At 42.7% G+C, this 22,500-nt stretch overlaps 1 protein-coding gene across 5 annotated transcripts in view; it reads right to left on the minus strand.

Annotated features, from left to right (window-relative positions):
• The window catches only part of scube1 (signal peptide, CUB domain, EGF-like 1), a 132,931-nt gene that overhangs the window by 108,504 nt on the left and 1,927 nt on the right, over positions 1 to 22,500 (minus strand). For 4 of the 5 annotated variants that reach the window (XM_035995951.1, XM_031288197.2, XM_035995950.1 and 1 more), the window contains exon 2: positions 18,845 to 18,967. In XM_035995951.1, the coding sequence (XP_035851844.1) occupies positions 18,845 to 18,967 (123 nt within the window). Of the gene's footprint in view, positions 1 to 6,666; positions 6,799 to 18,844; positions 18,968 to 22,500 lie in introns of those variants that run through there. The other variant, XM_031288198.2, reaches the window with a different exon arrangement.

Below are 22,500 nucleotides of genomic sequence, written 5' to 3' on the forward strand. Positions count from 1 at the left end.
TCTCGACTTTAGCTTGAGTATGAACCCTTTGAAAAGTCCAAAAGCAGGCAGACATATGTATTACATGAAAAGATCCTCATCTGAGAGGTTTCACTTGGTTAGAAACCATCATGACAAAAGCCAAATCAATGCCACATTCTGCACCATGAAGCGCCCCAGACATGTTTACCAGAAGCCAATTACACAGGCCAACACACACATCAGCGCATGTTGGTCTGATCTGACAGAGGATTAGATGCTGTAATATGAAATAGTGAACAGAGCTTCCTTCAAAAGGTTCATAAAACTGACCTAAAAACAGCTGAGCTGCATTGTGTAAGAACAGACAGAATTTATTTTAATTATATGGAAACATAAAAAAAAAAAAAAAAAACAATCATGGGGGAATTAAAGAGCCTGAGCCTGGAGTATACAAACTCCCGACGGCCATAACTGGCTCATCCTTAAAAGGCATTTGCAACCAATTAGGGCGAGCTGGAAAAGGCAACTGTTTGGGGAAAGGTTGTTTGGACACTTTGCTGTGCTGTCAGCTCAGACGGCGTGGTTCAGCACGATGTGGCACTTCCTCTGTGCTCTGCTTTTCGTCTGTCAGAGATGAAGGGAGAAGGTAAAGACTAGAACTACTGAGGGGGGAGAGAGCCTCACTACACTACTGAGGCTGAATAAAAAGCAGCAGGTGATTAATTGGTGCCTGAATCGTTTCAAACAGGCAGACAGAGACTACATTCACACTAAGTTGGCTACATTTGAAAAACCCATCTTCTCTCTGTTTTGGACTTCCTTTCGCACTAAACTGGGGCTTTTTTTTTTTTGCAAAACCAACCTCATCTCCCCACGAGCACATCATCTTTTAAGCTGTCTCTCCTGGAGGGTTTAAAGTAGGATCCGGCTTCTGTGCTGCGATCAATGTGACTTGATTCAACACGGGCAAGCTCACTCCCACCACACCATTCGGCAAAAACCAGATCTGCCTAGTCAACTGGAGGTGGGTCCTCTGATCTACACCCTTTGGCAAAGACAGTGTCTGCTGGGCCCCTGGGTAGCTCACCTGGTAGAGCAGGCGTCCATATGTAGAGGTTTACTCCTCGACGCAGCGGCCACCCGTTCGACTCCGACCTGCGGCCCTTTGCTGCATGTCATTTCCGCTCTCTCTCACCCCTTTCATGTCTTCAGCTGTCCTAAATAATCTAAAATAAATAAATAAAAAGACAGTGTCTGCTAAGTCAACTGGAGGTGGGTCCTCTGGTCTAAGCACCTCTACAGCGGGCCTTGAAGCCACCCCATCATAGTTCGCTGTGGGGCATGGAACAACTCCCTCTTGAGACTCTTGACTGACTACACAAACTGGAAAAGCATCTGGACATTCTTCCTCCAAAGCCACTACTTCACTAAGCGTCGGGGACAACAGGGGAGGGTCACAACATAGACTGTATATAAGAATGGACCAACAGATCCCGTGTCTCTGGACGGAGACCAGTGAAGGCCTTTAGAAGCACTTTTCCGGTGAGCGCTGAGCGTTACTGCGCAGCCTCCAACTGAGAGAGACGACGTAAATGTGACGTGAGCAACGTGTCTGAAAGTTGGAAGTCTTCTGGTAGCTGTGCCAAGAGAAATCTCAATCATTCCCAATCTAGCAGAGACGGAGAGCGTAGATATATGTAAGGAGATAACATAGACACAGGCTAATTATTGATCACTAAAATGATAGTTAACATTAGTAATTACACTTAAACACGGTTATTAAACTTAAATCACTATACGATAATTCCTCTACTATGAGACAGTAAGTCTCGTGGTTATGACCCAATCGTTAGCCTATTTTTACAAAAACGTCTGCTACGGAGTCATAACGTGAGGTACAAGGTAATGGAGCCTTTTATACATTGTCGTGTTTCTTTAGAAATAAACAATGGACAAAAAAAGTCTTTAAACAATTCAGATGTAAAGTTATTCGCTGTCAAAGTGACGTCAGAATGAATGGCAGTCAATGGAATGCTAACGGGGGGTGATCGCTTTGTAGCATCAAAATGGCGCCATAGGAGATTCGAGCTCTGAAGCGAAGCTTACCCCCTTGGGTCACAACCACCTGATTATGCGTTACTTCATTTCCTAGCAAGAAGGCAACACTCACCGGAAATTCAGGTGCTACTTCCACCTGAGCATAGCCAACAAAAATGTTGGTCCTTACAAAACATCCTATAGAGGGGGACAGCAGTATAAGCACCTTCAAAACCCTCAATAGGCACAAAAGTTCCCAAAGCAGCAGTTTCAGGCAGATCAATAGTGCCTGCCACTATAACTGACTGACCTGACGCTGTATCTCTAAGGACTGTAACTGGTGTCTTAGTTACCCCTTTCAACTGCAACCATGCATCGGTGGCTGGGTGAGTCAGTTTAACACAGCACAAACCCCTCTAGAAGTAAGAAAGATATGCACTCATCCAGGCCAGTTTAGGACTTACTCTCACGTTAAATGCATCACGCAGGGAGAGGACACCATTAATGTTACTGGCTAGGTTAACCTTCAGCAACTGTGTTTTGTTGTTTAACGAGCCCAGATTAGCTTTAGCCGTTTGTAACACTACGATACATACAACAAAATGAGTTTTTGTTTTTTAAATGTTGAAATAAATGTATCTACACAAGTAGTAGAATCTCATTGTACCTGTTGTACAATGTTTGCCCTCTTATGGACATAATGTGCAGAAATAGATCTTCCATCACATTCAACATGTTGAATAAGCCAAAAAACAGCGCTCGCGGTTGAGGTCGACGAATAGCAGCCATGCGTGACACACTAACGGCCGACGATCTCCTTGGTGTGTCAGCACCTTTAGACCCTAGTGAGTCAAGCTCCAAAAACACTGCATCCTACATTTCCCATAATGCAGCCATCATATCTTATCAATAGATCCCCACTGCCTGGTATATGCCCATTTCTATTAAACTCCTGTCCTGTTTGTAACACGGACCTTCTGTTTAAAATGTTAGATAGTTTTCAAGCCCAAGCTTTTAAAATTGACAAAGCTTCTGCAGAGACACAGAAGACATACAACTGATTATACAGGCTGAGTTATACCCTTTTCCCAACAAAATTAGAGTGTATGTGCAGGGTTTTTTTTAACACAAATGAACCAAATAATAGGCAATAGACCCCTTTTTGCATTGCCGACAAGTATACCTTTCAGGGGTTTTTTTTAGTAAACAGAAAGCTGCATGGATGCAGTGGTTGCTTTTTAAAAATTCTGTTACTTATTAAGTCTCTCTTTCATACTGGGTCAGCATATTTCCGAGCGCTGCTTGGGCGGAGATTGAATTTGCCCACCTTAAAAAGGTCAGTCCACCTTAAGTGAGCCTGGGCCGAAGCTGTCACTAACTTTGGGGCTAACCCCCTCTGTTTTCTAGCTCTTCTGAATGGCTACACCTGAAGATGGGGTGAGCCTAACATTAAAAGGGGTGGGGATAAAGGAGAATAAACTTGTTGAATGATGGTGTATGTTGAGGTGATGGAAAGAACGGGAAGAAAGGTTTGAAGCATGTGTAGGTCCATGTGTGACAGAGACATTAGAGGGAGGTGGGAGAGGTTGGTGAAGGGGAGGAGGAAGGTGCCTCGTAGGGTCTAGCCTACATGCCCCCCAAACAGTGCCACTTCCTGCCCCTGAGCTGTTGTTGACATCTGACAGCGGTGCCCCGACAGCTTCAGACTGGCCGCTGCTTCCGCTCACATACGCTCGTTTTGTAATCGCTCCACGTCTCATCAAGAGAATTAGGCGCCTTCACTGACGGCCCCACGCCCCCCTAACTGGACAGCGAGCTGAAGGGCAGCGGGAGTAAAGGAGAAAAGGAGAGGAGGGGATGCTGCTTACACTTCATGCAGGGTGTCTGCAGGGGCCCATTTCAGGAAGGAGGTTTAACAAACTCTGAGTCTAACCCTGAACTCTGAGTTGATTTACCCTGAGATGGGAACTTTTTCGGTTCCAGAACAGCTGATTTGAGTTGGTTCAATCAACTCAGAGTAGGGTCACTCAGAGTTAAGGCCGTTACAGACCAACCAGACGGCCGACCCTCGGCAGAAAAGGCAGTTGGACTGATCAGCCTCCCCGAGTTGGTCAAAAAAGTGCCTCGGAACACACCAAAGCAACGAGACGTAATACGTCTCCATAACAGCAAGCAGCGCTAATCTGTATTGTCGCCCAAAAAAATGAAAACCGGCAGCTGATTGGACGAACTCGTCACGTGGGTCTGGCTGCTGCTTCCGGATTTTGGATTTTTTAACCAGCCATTAATGGCGACTAATTCAGAATACGGTCTCATATTTTACTAAAATAGTTCACCGAAACTTGTTTCGGAAAACATTTTAAGCGAGAAATAGGCCGTGAAGTTGCTGAATCTGTCTTCATTTCAGATCGACAAAGGTCAGTTTAAAAGATTTTCGTCAGATTCTGAGAGGCTTATTCACGATCGTCCCGCTTGCCATTTCCAGGTGAGTCCCGACTGCCCTGTCTCCGACTGAGCATGGCAGGTCGGCCAAAATGAAGGCCGACAGCTCCTCCAACGGACGACGGCACGGAACACACCGAACAGACTCGAGTCACTGACCTCGCCAGACTGTCCAACGGCCGATTATCAGCCCAGTGTGTAGCTGCTTTTAAGTGCGTGCACCGCCGCTATAAAAAGGCAGCATGAATGGAGCCATCATACTAGAGGTGCAACGATGAATCGATTAATCGATTAGTTGTCAACTATTAAATTAATCCCCAACTATTTTGATAATCGATTAATCGTTTGAGTCATTTTTTTTATTAAAAAATTCCAGCTTGTTAAATGTGAATATCTTCTAGTTTCTTTTCTCCTCTGTGACAGTAAACTGAATATCTTTGAGTTTTGGACAAAACAAGACATTTGAGGACGTCATCTTAGGCTTTGAGAAACACTGATCCACATTTTTCACCATGTTTCGACATTTTTATAGATGAAACAACTAATCGATTAATCGAGAAAATAATCGACAGATTAATCGACTATGAAAATAATCGTTAGTTGCAGCCCTACATCATACTACAATTCACCATGGCAACAACCACAAACAAATCGGTCGGCATACTTTATCCCTCTGGAACTGGAACTACTCATGCGCACATACAGCGAGTTTGAACATATATTTTGTTAAAAAATAGCAACACGGCTGCTGCTGCAAAAGAGAGAGAATTGGTGTGGGAGAAAATTGCATCTCGAGTCAATGCGTGAGCATTGACTGTGTATTGATTTCATATTTAATCACAGGTAACCTATAATATTACTGGTGAAAACTAAAATGGTAGTAGGCTACACCTATCATTTCATTTAGGTGCAATCCTGCGGGCGAAAAAGTAAGCTACTACTAATCCCGTTCTGAGGCTACAGCACCATGTAATTAACAGAACTATAATTCATAGTCATTTAATTCTTTTTAATGGCTCTCACTGGTTTGTGTCCAGCGAGTCTTGTTTTTTAAATCTCTGCGGCTATTATGTGTTACCCTGCACATTTTTCCTGTGCACTTTAAAACAACCCGAGATGAGTTTCCAGTAAATGGTGTTAAACTTCTGCACTTTGATGATCATGCAAATGACCATGAATCAAACAAAAGTAAACTAGTGTGAAGCAGAGAAGTGGGGTTAGGAGTGGGGGGCAGTATACGCAGTTTGTAGTACTACAAAACATGCAAAATCATTGTCTTGGTCCTTTACAGCTTCACTAAATGAGGCTATATTTTCTAAATGCAATGTGACTGACTGGGCCTCACAGTAACAAAAAAAAAAACACACACATTAACACCAAGCTCTGTAGCTTCACAGAGCTTTAGTCTTTGTTCTTTCATAGTTGTGGTTTAGCACATGTACGGTATGGTTCAGTCTCACCATACATCAACCCTGCTTTTAGACAGCTGTTTTCAGCAAATATGGACTGATATACCCACTACCTGCTCCGCATTAAATGACCCACAATGAGAGCAAAACTAGCTAGCTATAGGAAGTGGAATATTTAGCAGCTGAAGAAAAAGATATATTTCTAGCTAAAATGAGAGTGGATATTGGACTTACATTTGTCACATGGCTAGAAACACAGCACCAAGTTGCAAACGTTGCTCTGTATCTGCTGATATGTTAAATAGATGTTTACAACAGTTTAACGTTACAAGTTGATAAAAAAAATGTCACGTCTCTGTCTGCCAGCTTGTTGTGGGTTCCTCCTGCCTCAAAGTTACAAAAAAGATTAATAAAGCTTTACAAACTACTACTAGTAATTCTTTCAAGCACGTTAACTTTCCATTTTATAAAACAAATTTCTCAACGCTAAAGACTATTAGCTAGCTAGACTGTTGAGCTTGTCAAGCCTAGCAGCAAATGGGAGAAAAAGTTAGTAACTAGCAAAGTTAGCGACCTGGTAGTGTAGACAGTTTACAAGACATGTAGCAAACTTAGCTTATATAAACTTCATAGATACCAAACCAGAGCTAAAAGGAGAGTACATGTTTGTATTATATTCAATGTTGCTCTAGCAAACAGCAAATATAGCGTCTAGCTAGCAAAGACAGTTAAATATCTAGCAAGCTTACATAAACTTGGCAGAGTCTAAACCAGAGCTAAAAAAAAATAAATAAATAAAAATACGCATTTGACTTACATTGGAAGGTGCTCTTTGTCTGCCGGGAATTGTGATGTTAAATGTGTTTCCTTGCTGACACATTGGCTAACTTTATTAGGTGATAATGGGTATTTTCACAGCAGACATAGCATGAAAAGCCCAGGTGTAATTAATGATGGCTGCATCCCATTTAGATATTTTTCCAGGACTCTGGTTTTGTGTCTGCTGGGCTGGCTCACTGCGGAAATTAATGAGTTTTTTTCTGCTATGTCAAAATGTATGATATGCAAAAGACCTACATGTTTAGCTGTGAGCCTATTTTGAGGTTCAGTCCTCAAGTTGGCCAAAAAACCTTTTCCAGGATTTCAGGTTCAAGTTTTAGCAAACAACATGGCTGTAAAACTAAAAAGCACACACGTGCCAGGCATCACAGGGCAGAAAGACAAAGTTAGCATAGCAAGCTAACTAGTGAAGATAGCAAGCTGACATATTAACTCTGGAAATGGTTGAGAAAACAGATATATTAGGATATTTTCAGCTAATAAAAAGTAAAACAAGCTCTAATAAAGCTACTGTGCGCTACCTGCTCAGCACCAAATGACAGAAAACTAATGTTAGCAGACAGAAAGCTAACATTATAACTCAGCTATTTTTGTCAGGGGTTGGTGGATGACAAGACAGATCACAAAGAGAATGAATATTGGACTTACATTTGTCAGGTGGCCACAAGCACGATTCCACATGATTGTTAATGTTGCTCTGTGTTTGCTAATTGTGTATAAAGGCCTAGGCTATTGTTAGACATTAAAGTGATTTGCTGGCAGGTCACTGTGCAGGTCACCTGAAATAAAGTTTTGCCAGTTGCCAATAAAGAACTACAAGCTATTCTTTTTAGCATAGTGTTACCATGCTGTAAAAATATATATTTCTAAGCTCTACAAGTTATTGTTTACCCACCCAAGTTGTTTACCCACTACTTGCCCGGCCAGCACCAAACTACAGTTAGGGACTAGCTAGTGCAAATAAACATCTAGCAAGCTATAATGACTTAAATATAGGCTGTGTCCAAAATCACTCCCTTATTCATTCATTCACTACTCCCTATACAATGGACACTCAACAGTTTACTCAATGATGAGCAGCAAATTGAGGAACTCAGAATTTTAAATAAAGATAAAAATGGTGGACACTATATAGGATTAGTCGATAGGGAGTGATTTCAGACAAGGCCATAGTATCAGCAGTTGACTGAGACCATGACAGAGCTCAGTCAAGCATGAATATTGGACTTACGTTCTTCAAGTGACCAGAAACATGACTTCAAATGAATGGTAATGTTGCTCTGTGTCTGCTGGGTGTCCATGTGTATTAGCTTGCTTACACATTAGCCACTTTTATTAGATAACAATGATGGTTTTGACAAGTCATAATAAAAAACAGAAAAAAACAGGTGTAATTATTAACATTAACAATGGCTCCATCCCATTTAGGCTTTCCTGTTGCAGTGCCCTGGTGTTGTACACATGGTAGCTCACTGACACGGCTTCCTGAGTAGTTAAATAGAGTGAAGCCCTCGTTAATGTTACTAGTTGCAGCTGTGCTTTTGCGGCAATTAAAAATTGTCAAAATGTCTGCCATCAAAGGACCTATATGGCTGTGTGTATGTGAACGTTCTACTTCCCGCTAGTGGCCCAAAACCAATGGATGCAGCAAAATCCTAAGGCAATTTCTCTTGGTGATGGACCCAAAGTGCAGCTATAGCCTGGCAAGTGTGACTTCCCAAACATCTGCATCACTAGTCACTAGGGCAGGGTATCGTCTAAAAAAATGAAGATACAAGTACCAATACCCTTAAAGTGATACCAATACCAACAGAGCATTTTACTAATTTGCTGTTAAAATAACAATGAAATGATGCGTTATTGACTTTAGACCAGGTTTTTGTTGGTCAATGGCGCAATCACTTCCCGCTGCCTCAAGATAGCAATACGCCAAGAATTCACCTGAACACACCTCCCTGTAAGACCAGCACACCCATGGGTGCAAAGATGGGCGCAGGTGCATTTGCTATTTAAACGACGCGGGTGCTGGACGGGAAATTGACAACTGCGTCGGTCTTCAACTAGCAAAGACACTTGCGTCGGGCTTTGCGGGCCCTTAAGCTTGTAGATCAAATCGGTTTTAACAGACTTCAGCAAACATTTCCACTCACTCGTGTCCCAAAATAACAACCATGTGTGCCTATTCACGAGGTTAGATGACGGGGCAAAACCAGGAGTGTGGCTGACTGCTTTGTCAAGAACAAACCACAAAGCAACCACCTGGTTATCAAGTCAAGGCCACTCATTTCGATGGATTTTTTCTTTCTCTCACATGTGGAGTCAGTCAGAGTGCGTATGTGTGTGTTATGACATAAAGCCAGTCTTTATGCAGGTCTTTGTCGGCACATCCAACACACACTTAAATCTCAGCTGTGGAGTGAAAGCTAAAGTCAGTACCAAGCTGCAGGGAATTTCTTTTCTCACTTTTTCAGAGTGACAGTTCCACCCTGCAGTGCCAGACATCATCCGTCAGAGATAGACAAGGAAGCGGCTTGGAGATGCTGGCATGAAGTCACTGTATCTATATATAAAGCCTGAGTTTCAATGAATCTGACCTGCTCCACTGAGTCTGAGCATGGAAGAAGCAGACAGAGACAGGAGAGGGAGGGAGGTGCGCGGACTGAATCTGTGTTGGGTGGGTTGCATTTGTGTGTGTGTGTGTGTGTGTGTGTGTGTGTGTGTGTGTGTGTGTGTGTGTGTGTGTGTGTGTGTGGGTTTGAATTGAGGTATGTGTGTGTGTCTGCAACTAGCCAGTGAGGAGAGCGGCTGACTGATGACGGAGGTGCAGACGCCAGGCAGACAATGGCCTAGTAATTGTCTGCCACTATTCCCTCTCGCCCTCCCACCTGCGCCGCCTCCCTCGCCATCCATTCTTCCCATGAGATGCCCGCTTTCCCTCTGTCTCTGTCTCTGTAAAGCAGGTCAGGTGTTCGTTACTATGGTTGCAAGTACAATCCAGTCTCAAGCTGGCAGGGTATCTTTTATAATATGTTCCGAATTCTTACAAACACAAATGCATGGAAGGCATGGTACGGCCCCAAACTCAAACCCAGATAAAGGATGTGAAGTCTCCATTCCGATGTCGATAATGAATAAATATTGATCACAAATTGTTCGGTCTGAACGCTCACTAAGGATCACATGAGGTGCACATGTTGCATGAATCACAACTTTCCTGATCAATGACCAAGGGAAGAAGAGAAGTATAGAGTGATGCTCTGGGTGCACTAACTCTACTGAATACTACAGAATGCAGCCTAAATATTAGTCTTCATTGTTGTTCTTATTGTTTCCTCTAAGGCCACGCTCAGACTGAGACCATTGCATTAGCAAATCAGGTACATATTCCAGGCAGAATTCTGGCATCTGATAAGCTTTATAAAGTCTTGAATGTATTTCTTAAAGTGCACTTTTATGCTGTTTTCTGTGTTTGTACATCCCAAAAAATTTTAAACATGAGTGAACCCATTAAAAATAGACTGCTTTCCCGTTGCCAGTAGACGAGTATGCCTTCCTGTTTTTTTTCCTGGTGTGTCAGGTTCAATGCCACGAACGCGGTGGAAAACAGGGTTAGTAGAATGCAGCATGGAGGCCAGTGACAATGTTATGTTGGTTACTTATTTTTCTATCTGTTACAGTCTCTCTTTCAAACTCAGTGCCAACTAATTTTGGAACGATCACCGAGCGCTGCGTGGAAAAGTTACAGACGAAGGCGAAAAAAGGACCGAAAAAGTGTCCACCCGGTTGTCACGTTTTCTATCACTGCTGATTAGAGCTGAAGCCAATAAATACCTGTAACTAATGCAGAATCATTTGTCACGGGAATGAATGCCGATTTCAACCTTTCTCACTGAAGACAAATGCCAGATGTTAGTGGGTGTTAGTGGGTTTTTGGACCAGTGGGAAACTGGTATCAGCTGTAAGAGAGCCATCAACAGACACACAGACCATGTGTGTGGGAGTGTGCCTGTCTGTGTGTTCCTGTCCAGCTCAGCCTCAGACTGAACTCAGAACTCACCAGAAACTCACACCAGTTTCACTTTCTGTTATTTCCCTCCAGTTCCCCCCCTCCCTCCCCCCTCATCTCTGTACATTTATGGAGAAGCTTCAGGTATGTGCACATTTTTATAAAACATTTTCAACGGACGCGACTTTTGTTTCAATTTGTGCCACTCTGGGCAAATCCATGTCGTCTTTTCATTGACTAAAAATTTGCGTCGCATTATCTCTGAACACTGGATGGATTATGAGACAATGGGCCCCACAGACATGCAAAAGTCTCCACCACCTCTCCTTCAGGAGCAAGACACAGAGACTTTATAGTCCTTTAGCCTCTGGGGTTTTGTGTCTCTTTGTAGTTGCTTTGTGTCTCCTTGTAGTCATTTTGTGTCACTTTGTAGTTGTTTTGAGTCTCTTTGTAGTCGTTTTGCGCCTTTTCAAAGTTGTTGTGAGTCTCTTTGTGGTCTGTTTGTCTCTTTGTAGTTGTTTTGGTCTATTTGTAGTCATTTTGTGTCACTCTGTAGTTGTTTTGTGTCACTTTGTAGTTGTTTTGTGTCACTTTGTAGTTGCTTTGTGTTTCCTTGTAGTCATTTTGTGTCACTCTGTAGTTTTTTTGAGTCTCTTTGTAGTCGTTTTGCGCCTTTTCAAAGTTGTTGTGAGTCTCTTTGTAGTTGTTTTGTGTCACTTTGTAGTCAGTTTGTTTTTCTTTGTAGATGTTTTGTGTCTCTTTGTAGTTGCTTTGTGTCTCCTTGTAGTCATTTTGTGTCACTCTGTAGTTGTTTTGAGTCTCTTTGTAGTTGTTTTGGTCACTTTGTCACCATTTTGTGTCTCTTTGTAGTTGTTTTGAGTCTCTTTGTAGTTGTTTTGGTCACTTTGTCACCATTTTGTGTCTCTTTGTAGTTGTTTTGTGTCTCTTTGTAGTTGTTTTGAGTCCCTTTGTAGTTGTTTTGCGCCTTTTCATAGCTGTTGTGAGTCTCTTTGTGGTCTATTTGTGTCTCCTTGCAGCTATTTTTGCATTTCTTTGTAGTCGTTCTATGTTTCTCTGTGGTCATTTTGCACCTCTTTGTGGTCGGTAGGTGCCTCTTCGAGTGACATTTTGCAGTGAAGGCCACGGGGGCCCCTGACGCTTTGGGCCCCTGGGCCTGTGCCCGATAGGCCTGTTCAGTCATCCATCCATGGTCAGAACTCATAGTTGCAATCACATTGTCTAAGTTTAGCTAGGTTTCCATATAAATAAAAAAAAAACACAACGAATAAACTAATTGGCCCAGAGTGGTAAACTCTGCAGTCAAAACCTACATTTTCTTCTACCTGCATCACACTTAATTAGATGCTCTGGTACAGAGATAAAGAGAATGGACATGCCAGAGGCTTTAGTGTTAAAACACATAATGAGAGGGGTTTCTATTCAGTGCAATTGGAAGCCAAAACCAATCAATTACTCTGTAAGTGACACATCCTAAGTAAACACAGGGCTGTTTTTGCAGGCCTCTGACAGCACTGTGGCAACCAGCCAGATCACTCGTCCCTCTGGACCATCATACACTGTAAACAAATTTAACAGGCCACTGAACCTGTAACTATGTATCAAAATTACACTTTTTCCCAACAATTAATCCTCAAATGTTATTTACTTCGTTGCTATATCAGTTTTGAAAAAGAATATCCAGTTACACTTTACTTGAAGGTACATAAGAGTGACATGACACTGTCATGAACGTGTCATAAACATTATAAACAAGTCATAAACGTTTATGACATAACGCTTCTTACAAGTTATACAAGTTATGGTTATGGTTAGGGTTATGGTTAGGGTTAGGGTTCATGTGTCATGACTGTGTCATGTGTTCATGACAGTGTCATGTCACTCTTATGTAGGTACCTTCAAGTAAAGTGTTATATCCTCACCTGAAGTTTACCCCCAATACCACCGAAATTAATCCCAGCACACAAGCCATGTTGAAATAAGGCAACATAAAGAAAATAAGTGAAGTTTGGTTAGACTTTTAGGAGATTTAAAGACTTGACATTTCAAATTGTTGTTGTTACGATGGGTTTTTGCAGCAGGAATGCCATCACTTATCTCCCAAAGCTCATGGAGTTTTCTTCTGCCCTGAACTCTGAAAACACAGCAAAGTCTCTTTGATTCAGTGATTCATTTTATCATAATCCTTTGAATTTTTTTTACTCTCAGCTTGGTAAACAAGTGCTCACAACACTATATCAACAGACGGTTACGGTTTCGCCAGATCCCTCTATAAACAGGGAGACAACTCTGGCACTGTTTTGCACAAACACACACACACACACACACACACACACACACACACACACACAGTACAGCAGGCTGGACTGATACACAGCTGCTCCCACATACTCTTCATTTGACAGCACAGGGATAAAAGTTCACATTTTTCCATAACGAGCCGGCAGTATCAGCTTGTGGAAAAGTCTACAGAAAGGGCAGTGTTCCTAAACTCCAGATCCAATTTCAGTGGCGAGCAGCTTTGAAAGAAAATGACTCTTCTGAGGACACAGTCCTGATGGGAGCACTCAGAGGTACCCATGGTCAGCGGTGGAACACCCATGGTCACCGGTCTGGGCGAAACTTGCTGTGGCTGGGGGAGTGATCCCGCTGAGTCCTGCTGAACTACCGGGCAGCCGGCTCCTGGCAGAACAATGCGGCTTGCGAGCTGCTAATTTGTAGTGCCGAAGTGTAGCAGAGGCTGAGAGCACAGGTCGTCTCCCTTGGTCACCGGGGCTCGCATCCCAGCCGTTACAAAAGCACAAGAGCAAGCGAGAGTTTTCTCAATGTGGTGGCCATCATCATCAATACAATCCATGTTCGTGTTGCTTTCTTCAGAAAAAGGAAAGTAAAAAATAATGTCTGTACATTTTACTGATTCGGAATTGACCAATTCACAAGTTTCTATTGGTATTTTGACCACATATAGCTTTTCGATCTTGACAAAGGTACGTTGGGTTTTTGGCCTGACCCAGCACATTTAGCTTTTCTTTTGTATGGGAAAGTCGAACCACTTCACGTTGTTGCTTTCTTTGGCAGCTTCTTTAGTGCTCGGCTCTCATTGCTGTGGTGTTTCTGAACTGTACTTCCCAGAGAAGAAACAAACTGCAAACAAATCTGCTTACAAATCACTTACTCTGAGCCAAAGGATTTTCCTGGGAAAATGGCAAAAACACTGAGCGTTTTAATTAGGAAATATTAAAGTAAGAACTGGACATAAGGTCAAGGCCCAATCAAGCGTTTTAGCCCCTGATCCTGGTCCTTTAATATTGAGTATTTGCCAATGTAGATGGATACAGTTGCACAGTTAGACTAAAGTAGGTTTGAATTAAGGCCTTCTTCCGACAGACATTAGATTTAAAACAAATCATTTTGATTATAACCAACATAGCCCCCTGCCTTTTTTTTAAATTCAGGACTTTTTTCTGAACTAACTGTCAGCGCAGTGTCCGGTTTGGGTACCTCCAAATTGCCTCTCTGCTCTTTGCAGATGATGTGGTTCTGTTGGCTTTATCAGACTGTGACCTCCAGCATGTACTGGGGTGGTTTGCAGTCAATCGTGAAGAGGTCGGGATGAGAGTCAGCACCTTCCAAGTCTTAGGCCATGGTTCTTTGCCGGAAAACAGTGGAATGTTCCCTCCGGGTTGGGAGTGAGTTGCTGCCCCCAAGTAAAGAAGTTCAAGTATCTCAGGGTCTCATAAGTGAGGTTAAATGGATCAGGAGAAGGACAGACGGATTGGTGCAGCGGCAGCAGTGATGTGGGGCGTCGTACCGGACTGTTTTGGTGAAGAAGGAGCAGCTGAGACTGAGTGCAATGCTTTCAATTTATCAGTCGATCTACATTGCAACCCTCACCTATGGCCATGAGCGTTGGGTAGTGAAAAATGAAAGAATGAGATCACAGATACAAAAGGGCCGAAATGAGTTTCCTCTTCAGGGTGGCTGGGCTCACCCTTAAAGACAGGGTGAGGAGCACAGACATCCGGAGGGAGCTCCACTGCGACCCAGCCCCGGATAATCGGCAGAAAATGGTGGATAGATGGATGGATGGATGGATGGATGGATGGATGGGTGGATGGATGGATGGATGGATGGATGGATGGATGGATGGATGGATGGGTGGATGGATGGATGGATGGATGGATGGATGGATGGATGGATGGATGGGTGGATGGCTGGATGGATGGATGGATGGATGGATGGATGATGGATGAATATTAATATTCTGCCTTCGCCATTATCTAAATAGCTTCTAAATAGACATACAGACTGACAGTCCAAATGATATTATACTGATATAAGTCAAGGTAAATTTGATGGGGAGGGAGAATCGTTTCCTTATTGTTAGCGGTGTTCTCCTCAGAATTCTGTCAAGAAGCTGTACCATGATTAGTTTTTCTGGAGGCTGATGGATCTCAGTGGTGAAGTGGCAATTTAAACTATAATACAGTTTGTGTTATCAGGCTGGTAGAGGGACAACCTACCCTGCTCATTATTTTCAATTAGCTGCATCTTTCTCATTTTTACCTTGCACATACTGTATTGCTGCTGGTCTTTCTGCCAGCAGATAGTGCCAAACCACACGGAGGCCTAGATGTTATAACATTCTAGCCTGACAATAAAAATTACACATTGCATCCAAAGATATGGAGTATGAAGGGTGCATCTGGAGGTCTCTGAATAAATACAGGTGATTTGGACAGAAAAGTCTGATCAGATGACAGATGACAGATAACTGTGTGGATAGATCTTACATTTCTGAGCCAATGTACTTTTGAGCATTGCGAAGTAAAAAAGTCTACGCAGACCCTCAGTTGTATCCAATTTCCCCCACTGTATGTTTTCCTAGACTGTTGAGTGAGTCTTTGCTGATATGGAATGACGCTGGTAATAAAGAAGCAGAGAAGACCTGAGGGAAAGTACAGGCGCTCTGCTGCTTCCAGGTGCTTCCAGGAATAGCAGAGTCGCTAATGGCGCTGGCCTGCAAAGTGGCCCTTAATGCCTGTTGATGGAAAGCACAGCCGGCCAATTACAGCGGCCATATCTAATCAACGGGGTCAGTGGTCAACTCCCTCCAACCGTCTGTCTTCATTTGACGTCCCTGTCGTGAGCTGCTGCCTCATCACTGGGAGGAGTTCAATGGATCTCTGCGCACGGTCAGGAGGAAAAATGTGTTGTTGTTGACACACACACAAATGTACAAACATATGGAATGCCATTTCATTCAACATTAAATAAATATATTTTTAAATATGCCTATGAAATAAATACTGAAATAAAGCAATACATATATAAATGAGTCAACATAGTTCAATAAATAAATAGGTTTTTATTTAATAAATAACGTGTTTCAAAGGACTACTTTTTATTTCTTTCAGGGGACTTCAGGGGATTTCCTAAGGCCACATTTACTTCACTCTCTTTTTATTTCCATTTATCGTATTCAAATGAAGGGGGTGTGGTTATCTCACAGATCCAAACCAGACTAAAGGCCGATTTATGCTCCTGCGATAAATCGACGCCATGGCTACGTATGTAGGTATGTGGAGACACGGACCCTACGCCCGACCCTACGCTGTAGCCTGACTTGCACCTCTCTAAAAATGTAACTACACGTCGCAATGACGCACGTCACTTGACCGTGTCTTGGTAGCGTTGCATTTCCCCCCGACTCATTTCCTGGTTCTCCTTCTCCATAAACAACATGAAATCAAGGAGAGGGTTAACTTTTCCTGCTACAGATTTCCCACCGGGGTCAGAAAGAACAGGGGAGACACTTTGTTTCTTTATAATTAAATGTATTTATATATTTTTTGCATCATTTATTTATTTCAGGATTTATTTCTCAGCCATATTTATTTCCTAGCCCAAATGATTTATTGTTTGTATGTATGTATGTATGCATGTATTTAATATTGACTTAAATGGGGTTCCATACCTACATGCAGAAGCGTTCAAATGCTGTATGTGGGAAGTAATCAAACGTAGTTGACATTCAAGTTCCATCGAAGCAGAGTACAGCTTCCAAACACACTCAGACATACACACACTTACACAGAAACACATACACACTGATTCAAATGCTGGCCTGGGTGAAGTGATGTAATAAAAAGTGGCTGGCATGATGGGTCCCCTCAGACAGCAGCTTTATGGGAGGAAGATCATCTTCTTGAAAAGCCCGAACCCTCTCAGCCTCCTCTCAGAGGACAGAGGAGCTGTTGTTATTCAGGACGCCTCCTTCAGACTGTGCGTGTGTGTGTGTGTGTGTGTGTGTGTGTGTGTGTGTGTGTGTGTGTGTGTGTATGTGTGTCTGTCCAGTGTAAAAAATCACATACTATATGGCAAACAGAAAAGACAACAGAGCTGCATAACTACACACTCAAAAATCATTCACATATAAAGGGTCAGTTCAACCACATATGACGTCATTGTGAGATACCAGCGCACATAGATGACAGAAGAAAAAATAACACAATACAGCAAGCATATGGGGAGATCAACAAAGTTGTTTTAGTGCTATAAACCCACTGAAATGGCAGGAAAATGCCCTATAGAGAGCTGAAATCATGACGTCACAACCGAAAAACAAAAATACGGTAAATCTTAAAAGTGGCGCTTCCGTCCTAAATATGCTTTTAAACAAAAGTTTGACTCGGGTACATTCACAAAAAGACCCTAGGTTGCATTTTGGCGAGAGTTACGCTTTAAGTCACATAAAGCTGAAATGCAACTTCACAGTCTTTTTATTTTAGTTTAACAACAGTCCGAGACAAGCCCGAGTGCAAATACCAACGAGTCCAAGACAAGTCCGAGACATCAGAAAAACATCTGGAGTCTCGGACTACAGCCCTGGCTGATAGAGGTGGCAGAATAAAGCCTTTGGATGGAAAGCCCATTGCTTTGGTGACTGTGACTTCAGCTAACTTTGTGTTGTCTAAATTTGTGTTATTACTGCTAGCTACTGCCATCTCTCAGAAAATCATTTGGTGAGTACAATGTTATCATAACTGATAGGAATGAACTACAAAAATGAGACCCAAGTTGCAGTAAATTTTACTTCGTCGAGGTTTCAAAAATGCAAGAGGACTGTAGCATCATTTATATGAAGACAGTCTCTCTTGCTACGAGCAGTGGAGCGCACGGTACATGGGAAAATATTAGAGGTGTGTGTGTGTGTGTGTGTGTGTGTGTTTGTGTGTGTGTGTGTGTGTGTGTGTGTGTTTTTGTGTGTGTGTGGAGCTAGGATTCGGCATATCTGTGCATTCACCGGAGCTCCAGCTGTGGTGTGCTTTGAGGCAGAAGTGAGTGGAGGTGTGAACGCGCAGCCAGGTGCTGCCCCCGTCTCACCCCGACACCCTCGCTCAGTCCACTTCCTCCCCATTAATTGGGAGAACCTGGGAAGGGGGTTTGGAGGGTGTGTGTATGTTGGGTTGTGAAACAGCCTGAGTCTGACTGGCCGTTACATCAGAGGCCCAGTTCTTGGACCCAGACCAGGTCTAGATTGTGTTTAAAGCTACACCAACCAGACGGCCAACCGTCAGCAGAAAAGGTAGTTGGACTGATCAGTCTCCCCGAGTTTGTCAAAAAAATGCCTCATAACACACTGAAGAGACGAGATGTAATACATCTCCATAACAGCAGGCGGCGCTAATCTGTATTGTGGGTCTTGTTTCTCCGGAAATTCACATACAGACTGTCATGGCGGCTCGTTCAGAATACGATCTTATATTGTACTAAAATAGTTCACCGAAACGTGTTTCTGCCTGGCTTAAATAACTGCTCAGGAGGCTTGTGACAAGCCGGCAAGCACTTTTTTTGAGGCGTACTGAGGACTTGAGTCTGACGTATATGCAGTAAGATCATCTCTTCTCACTTCAATCTCACAGCAAAAACTGATCCTGTGATGTATATTTGCTTTGCATTGCATTGGCATTTATAAGTGCATGTGTCTTAATGATTCCTGAATGTGCTTTCACCTTGTACTTGGGTTTACCAAGGTCCATTTGAAGTACAAAGAGTTCATGAGGCCAGAAAGTAGAGATGAAGGGAAAGGAGTGAACAGGAAGTATGATGAAGTGGAAAGGCCACTCACCTTCGCATTGCTTGCCATCTCCCTTGTAGCCCGGCTTGCAGATGCAGTTGTAGGACTTGGGCGTGTTCTGGCAGAGGGCGTCGATGTGGCAGTCGTCTGAACCTTCTGCACACTCATCTGCATCTGCACACACATGAAAAATCAATGCTCAATAGACCTGAGTGCCAGTGGACGCACCGTTCTGATAGCAGGGTTTTGGGGGGCACGGCAGGAAGCATGACTGGTCAGCATACCAATTCTGTGTTACCTTATTTGACAAAAATCTACGCATTTACCTGTGATTTCTGACAATTTGGTACACAAAAATGTATATTATGCTTGAGTAAATAAACCCCCAATTAACAAAACTGGTTACAAAAAATAATATTAATATTTAAATAAATCACCAGGAGTCTGGTACAGACTAGAGAGATACAACTGAGATTAGCTCTCATAAATTTTTGTTCTGCTTGTTAAACAGTTGTTTGGTAAATTGCTCTTAAACACATTCAGAGAGGATTTATATTGATATTTCTATTCTTAATCCTTTTTTTTTTCTTTGGGGGGGGGTGCCAAAAATTCCTCTATGCAGGAAAAACCCTGGATATGTTGGATCCGTATCAGTGCCTGTACTGACCTTGCGGCCCTCCGTTTTTAGTGCCACAGCAATGCCTGGCCTCATGTTACCTTACATTAAAAATTATTCCAGTTAGGGGCGACCTCTAGCTCAGTCCTTTGCAGCGGCACGGGTTCGAATCCGACCTGCTACCCTTTGCTGCGTGTCATCCCCCATCTCTCTCCCACTTTCATGTCTATCCACTGTCACTATCTAATAAAGGGAAAAAGCCTAAAAAAAAAGATTCCAGTGAGCTCTGAGCACTATATCTGAGTTGAGGGAGAGAAAAAGTTGGATTTGCTCATGGAGCTGTTTCCTAACTGCAGTGAGCCAGCACTCTGTCCAATGAAAGCTAGAGTCATCAGTGTTGCATCTGTCCCATCTTGCCCCTTTAGTGTCCTTTTAAGTGATCACAGATCCCAGTTTGTTTTGCTGTACAAGAAGTGTGTGTACAGTTCAAATCCCAGAACACTGGGTGTCGACCAAAGCACTTAGAAGATAAAAACTATGCACTCCATATTTACTTCAATTCAATTCAATTTTATTGATAGTGTAAAATCATAACAGTAGTTATCTCAGGACATTTTACAGATAGAGTAGGTCTAGACCACACTCTATAATTTACAGAGACCCAACAATTCCCCCCCAGAGCAAGCCATGCTTTATTGACATTGCTATATACTTACGTTTTTGATTATGTAATCTCCTAAATGCCGGCATACTGACATCTTAATGTACTCCCTATATTTATTTGTATTTATTTAAGTCATAAATCAAGCAATGTGTCTCTTTGGTATGACAATAGATGTCATTTTTGTTTTTACAATCAAATAATTTATTATTATATTGCTTTCAAGACGCACACATTTGCTGCGAGTGGCATGGAAAAAGTTACTTTTCTTGTTTGTTTTACACCTACAGTAGGACAAAATTATGTGTTTCTCCATTTTTTTTTTAGCATACACTGTGACACCAATGATGAAGGCATAATGAGCGTACGAGTAAGTTCCTAACCTAGGGTTATGGACCCCCCCAAGACGACACAAGAAGATTACTAGGATACGAAAACAGAAAAAAAAACATTTAAAGTATTCATTTTATGCTCATTTTCAGGTTCATAATTGTATTTAGAGGTTGTACCAGAATAGGTTTATGTGGTTTAATTTTCAGAAAACACCATATTTTTGTTGTACTGCACATTGCTGCAGCTCCTCTTTTCACCCTGTGTTGAGCTCTCTGTTTTAGCTACAGAGTGAGACATCTCACTTCTGTTCCATCTTTGTTGGGAGTCGCACATGCTCAGTAGCTAGGTAAGGACTACTAGCCAGTCAGAAGCAGAGTGTGAGGGCGTGCCCTGACAGTACCTAGGTAAGGACTACTAGCCAGTCAGAAGCAGAGTATGAGGGCGTGCCCTGACAGTACCTAGGTAAGGACTACTAGCCAGTCAGAAGCAGAGTATGAGGGCGTGCCATGCTAGCAGCTAGGTGAGCATTATAATGTGTGTTCCAAAGTGACCACGTTTGTCTCTGAAGTAAAGACTGGACTACAATAGAGCTGTTTGGAGAAGTTTGTGAACAGTGTTTTCTGTTGGAGATGGTAAGTCCCTTTGGGGGGGGACTTTGGGCTTTTTCACTTTGTAAACCTATAATGTGCACAAAAAAAAAATACATAACACAATAAAGGAAAGAGGAAAAGCCAAGAAGCAATATGAGCACTTTAACCAACACAAAATTGATTTTTGTTTGTCCTTTGTGAATTAGTGGATAGTTTTACCTCTTCGTGCCAAATGAAAATCCAAATAAAATCCCTCTTGACCTGGTTTAATCCATTGACATACGGAACCAGTGACAATGGGTCGCAAGTAGACTCGGCTGAGTTATGTGTAAAACTAACTAGTTACATGTCGTCCAACCATGTCTGAAGCCAAAAGTGTTGGCCGAATGGCTGTGCCTGGAAGTGGGGTGAAAAGCCTTTCTTTAATAGGTGTTCAACCACCCGACAAGCACCTTGTTGAAGTGTACTGACTTCCTTGGTCTAAGAAATGCTGCTGTTACAATAAGTTGCATTGTGGGAAACTTAGTATCCAGCTTCTTTGAAACTCATACCGGGGGACGGGGACTATAAGTCAGGATATGTCAGACTCTGCTGCTTTCATTTCAACCACTATTTAAGTTCATCTGTCTCTCCCAGTGCCCCAACTTTATGGGAGTTCGATACAAAATTGCGCCCCTTTAAGTTTAGGGTCACAAGCCAAAAAGGTTGGGAACCTCTGACATCCTGTCAGTGCCATTCACAGCTGCCAATGTGCATGCAAAACTGCCTCATTCAGCTTTAATGTGACTGAATTTGCTTCTTTAAAAAAACAATCAGATCCAGGGCACCCTTACCCTTAAATGTGTCATACAAGTTATTAACTGGTTTTGTGTGACAGTGAGCGAGAGCCTTTGAGTCGAGGTCCAGCCCAAGACAACATGCACTGAACAGCTTCCTATTGATCAGGCTATTGATAGAGGAGCCAGTCACATCTGGGCCTGAATCCCAGAGCCAACTCATTACACACACACACACACACACACACACACACACACACACACACACACACACACACACACACACACACACACACACACATAGTGGGTCTCACTATCTTTGTGGGGACCCGTCATTGACATAATGCATTCCCTAGCCCCTTACCCTAACCTTAACCATCAAGACTAAATGCCTAACCTTAACCCTTACCCTCACCCTAACCTAATTCTAACCCTAATCCTAAAACCAAGTATTAACCCTCAAACAGCCCTTTAACCTTGTGGGGTCCAGCATTTTGGGCCCACAAAGCTGTCCGGATCCCATAAGTATACTGTATTCCCGGTTTTTGGACCCCACAAATATAGTTAAAGAAGAACACACACACACACACACACACACACACACACACACACACACACACACACAGAAGGAGGGGGGACCCAGAGACAAATAGAGATTTTTTTTTTCATGTCATATATATATATATCGCTCAGCAGACCTTTGCATCACTACAGAGCTCCTCTGCTCATCC

The sequence above is a fragment of the Sander lucioperca genome, chromosome 20 (genome assembly GCF_008315115.2).
Source record: "Sander lucioperca isolate FBNREF2018 chromosome 20, SLUC_FBN_1.2, whole genome shotgun sequence".
NCBI lineage: Eukaryota > Metazoa > Chordata > Actinopteri > Perciformes > Percidae > Sander > Sander lucioperca.